A 4,875-nucleotide genomic window follows, 5' to 3' on the forward strand; every position below is an offset into this window, starting at 1 on the left:
ATGTGGTTTTATTTAAACAGATTTTAATTGGAGAAACATGGTTAGTAAGGATTCATAGGCTGAACTGAACTTGTTTCGGACTGAGGTGGTGTAGTTGTTATTGTATGTAGTTTAAATTAAAGTTAATTACTTTATGTGAGTGCAATGATGTTCTATTGTATTTTCTGGTTAATAATGTTAATAGCGTGCTGGAATATGTCGAATAATGCAGTGGTTCATCAATCCATGGAGTGTCTGATATGTTTATAGGTGCTTTGGGAGGAGGGCAGCTGGGTCGTATGTTGTGTCAAGAAGTATCCCAAATAGCACTCAAAGTGATTGTCTTGGACCCGATGGAGAATTGCCCGGCAAGTACATTAGCACATATCATGTGGTGAGAAGTTATGATGATAGTGTCACCGTTAAAGAATTTGGAAAAAGGTTTTTTGTTTTGGTCAAATATATGTTTGCTGTTTTGACTATTCTGCAAGTTAATTTGAATATTAAAGTTACGTGCGGAGTTCTAATAGTTGAGATCGAGCATGTTGATGTGGGTACATTTGAGAAGCTTGAACGTCAAGGTGTGGATTGTGAACCTAAAGCCTCTACTATTCGTATAATCCAGGTTAGTCTTTATATCCTATAAATTTGGATGAAACAATAGTTTTTACTTGCAGTGTTTTTACTTTATAACTATTCAGTTTTCTTACTCCTAGGATTATCAATCTTTGTTTGGTTCAATTATTGTATTTTGTAACAGGATAAATATCTTCAGAAGATCTACTTTTCTCAACATGCAATTACACTTCCTAGATTATGCAGGTGGGCTTATAAAACTGTTGTACTAAATTTTCTTCTCCTTCTAATAGAACAACAATAACATACCCAATATTATCCCACACTGTGGGGTCTAGGGAGGGTAGTGTGTACGTAGACCATACCCCTTCTAAAACATTTTCAATATTTTTCTTACCATTGATGGAAATATATGCTTAAAGCAAATTAATAATCTTGAAAGTGCTAAACGAGCAGGGGATCTGTTCGGTTGTCCTCTGATGATAAAGAACAGGAGGCTGGCGTATGATGGGCGTGGCAATGCTGTAGCTAACAGTGATGAGGAGATCTCTTCTGCAATTTATGGTGATACGTCTATAATTATGTAATGATCAAGATGTACAAATTGACTCTTGTAGGTATTATGTATTTTTTTACCAAACATTTGATGTGATTGCTTCATCATGCATATTTGCGCAAAAAAAATGCTTTTGCAGTGTCTACCACGGGTATCATGGTGTGCTACGGGTTTGAAAAAGTTTACTTAAGTACATATAGCTAATGGAATCAACTTAAAGTTACAACTTGAGGAACTGACCAATCAAGTTAAAGAAAATTGGTTTCATTGGCCTTAGTACTATGAGATCTGACAGAGCAACTCAACTACTGAAATCGAATTTCTGCATCTTTGGATATGATGGAATACATTGCATGTATATACATTTACTATCATTACCATGATTCTGTATATATATATGTTAGTAATAAAATTCTGCTCAATGAAACTACTCCTTGTGATTTCTCTATATGCACAAGATTAAATATTTTACATCTTGGTTTTGCTATGGCATATATAGTTTACTCCAATTATAAGAGTCCGTTTGGATTAGCTGATTTGAAGTAGCTGATAAGCATTAGGTGCTGAAAAGTACTTTTAAGTGCTGAAACTGATTTAATAAATAAGCAGTTACGCGTTTGGATACAAGTGCTGAAATTAATAATAAGCTGCTACAATATTTGATAAAAAAGTGCTGATAAGTTTTTTTCTGTTAAAATGACTTAAATAACCTTATAAGTGTTTATACCTATAAGGGCGTAATATCTTCAAAATTTTAGATTCCAAATCGATCCAAATACAAAATATTTTATTTGTCATTTTATTTTATATACAACTGTGCTTAGATAAGATAAATTTTATGATAAATATAATTTATTTTATGATAAGCATATAATTATAAGTTATAATAATTAATAAATTGATAAAAGTTTCTCAGTAAAAAATAAACCTAAATAGGACAAAATATTTGAAGAGAAACAAATACTGTCTTTATCAGCACAACACTTAGAAAGCAACATAACAAAATATTTGACATGTCCTCATTTATTATATATAGTTCAAAGATTAATACACAATCACATAGATATAAATATGCAAAGGAATAGAGAATTTGCTTATCTTAAATAGTCAATGAGCATTGCAGACTTGAAGAGGCGGAGGGAGGGGGTTAGGTTGAGATAGTACTTGAGGCAGTGAGTATTGATGCAAGAGTTTTGTTCTAAAAAAGAATATTTAAGAATAAAATAGTAAAAATTTTGGTCAAACTTAAAGTGCTTATAAGCTAAAAATTTATAAGCTGGGGGTGACCAGCTTATGGCTTTTGGCTTATTTTTAACTTATAAGCACTTGGCTTATAAGCACTTTTAATTTTACCAAACGCGTAGATAAGCCGAAAAGTGCTTATAAGCTACTTTGACTAGCTTATAAGCTTAGCCAAACACCCTCTAAGTAGACCTTCCTTCCTATTAGTTCTGTTTAGTGTTTGATTGTATAAACATTTAGAAAATCATCATAGACAATTTCTTAAACATTTGAAATTAGCTGTGGTGATTGGGCTCGGGCACAGCCCGGGCTGACCCAACTAGTACTATATATAAGGGAGAGTTTGATTACTGTCTCCACGTGTCTCATATATCAAATGAGATACATGTCTCAAATATTAAATGAAAGTTGCACGCATTATCTTAATAACGGTCTTTGTTATTTCAAATTTAGGATGCAGAAATCGGATAAGATCCTATTTCCCGCTAATTAAGAATCTTATCCTATTTCCCGCTAATTAAGAATCTTAATTATGATATTCTGCCTGCCAAAAATCTTCCTCTCCTAAAATTTCTAGAAAAAAATATTCGAAGCTATCTGTATTGGTAAAAAACGCACTAACACGTGTACCATTTAGAAGAGGGCAAATAACAAGAATTGACCAGTGCCAAGAGTGTAAATCGGAAGGTCAGAAAATCAAAGATAGATAAAAGACTCTTGGAAGATCAATTCTATTACTCGGAAAAGGTAGTCTAATGTTTGGAGAATTCATAAATGATTGGGGAGTTCACGGATAAGAAGGATAGCAGATCAACAGATGCCGAAGGATCCGAGATTAATTCATCATTTACTCTACTATTACAAGATCCTTCGTTAAATCAATCGTTATAAATTATTTAAATGGACAGATTGAATGAGTGTAACAGCAGCATGAATCAAGGAAACGGTAACCCGAGTTTACCATCATAAAAGCTAACATTTGTCCATTTGAGAAAACAATCTGCAATCATTAGATTCATTATCGACATTAGAAGCTTTATTAATTTTTTATTACGTAACCCGGGTTTACCATCATAAAAGCTAACATTTGTCCATTTGAGAAAACAATCTGCAATCATTAGAATCATTATCGACATTAGAAGCTCTATTAATTTTCTATTACTTTTGGTAGTCATACAAACTCTCCATAATGCTACGAGCATTCAAGTCCTAAGCTACCATCAAATAACATCTCTTTCCCCTTTTGTTATATAATTCATTATTTTATTTCATACTTAATCATAACTATTCAACTATTTTTTAGCCCACAAAATAAATTTAATTATTTATGCCTAATAATTAAATTTTGAGTTAAATAATTTGGCGCCCACCGAGCTAAAGCAATTTCGTTATTCATCCTAATATACTAACAATCCTTTGTTCTCATTCAGTTTAAACTAGCAACACGACCGAAGATTTTTCAATCAACACAAATGAAAATAATCAAATGACATATGATTCCATTGCGCATAATTAAAACGACAGTGCCCAATTTCCAATCCGAGAAACTCTCCTCCATGATTTTCAAGGGGATCATCACCTCAACGATTGGTGAGACAAACATCCGAAAAGTTAGAAATTGCGGAGTTCATATTCGCTCAAAGGGCATGGAGCCAACAAATTAATGAAGCCATAATTAATTTAGCAACAACTGTAAGTGCTAGTTCACCAACATTTAGCTCACTACTACGCTTGAAATTCTGATATCGGAGACTTCCAAATGATGCTGGAATAGGAGGTTCAGATACGCCTAATAATTCAGATTTGTAAAATCTAGTTCTAACCTTGCAGAAATAACTCAAGCACGGCGAATATATGGAGTAAATCCATGGAATCCTTTCCGTATTCAAAGGGATTGATACAGATAAATACTCCCAATAGTGTCCGAAAGCAAGTGCAACTCCATTACCGATTCCAAAGAAACTTAAGATGCCGAATATTCTAGAAGTATGATGGGACATCATATTTCCGGGACCACGTCATAACATGTACAACCAAAATCAAAGGAAACAACTTGACGATACTAGGGATAGAATTAGTGCTCGTAAAGAAATTCGAAAAAACACTCATAAAATGAACATTAACTTGGTATTCCTTATTTCCCAAAAATTAAATTAGAAGCCTTTGTCTAAGGTACGCACTAGAGCACAAAAAGTTGAAAAACAGTTAGAGAATATCTTTAAAATCCAGCAAGGAGATAATGAGTTACTCCGAAAATTTATTGATCGAATCCAGAGAAGATGTTGTTACCTCAAGCTCCTAATAATTCGCCAGTAGTTTCCTTTGCTAACAATCTTAATGAAATGAGCTTCAAAGCTATCAGAAGCTTGAAGGAAAGTCTATAAGAATTCCCACCAACTATGACATATACAATCGGTACAATACCAAACTCCGAATAGGGAAGGAAACGGTAAGTCATTTTGATTATGATAACAGTAGGAATGGCAGGCGGTGCGGGTGCGGGGCATATTGTGTCTGAACCT

The 4,875-nt window shown here is 33.5% G+C and overlaps 1 protein-coding gene across 1 annotated transcript; it reads left to right on the plus strand.

Annotated features, from left to right (window-relative positions):
- The first annotated feature begins 442 nt into the window (after nt 1-442).
- On the plus strand, nt 443-1,142 carry LOC107794964 (phosphoribosylaminoimidazole carboxylase, chloroplastic-like). The gene is made up of 3 exons (XM_075225524.1): nt 443-604; nt 696-801; nt 1,012-1,142. Exons 1-3 carry the CDS (start codon nt 443-445, stop codon nt 1,140-1,142), a joined length of 399 nt encoding a protein of 132 aa, XP_075081625.1.
- Nucleotides 1,143-4,875: the final 3,733 nt, after the last annotated feature.

This window comes from Nicotiana tabacum, chromosome 2 (assembly GCF_000715075.1).
Source record: "Nicotiana tabacum cultivar K326 chromosome 2, ASM71507v2, whole genome shotgun sequence".
In the NCBI taxonomy this organism is placed as follows: domain Eukaryota; kingdom Viridiplantae; phylum Streptophyta; class Magnoliopsida; order Solanales; family Solanaceae; genus Nicotiana; species Nicotiana tabacum.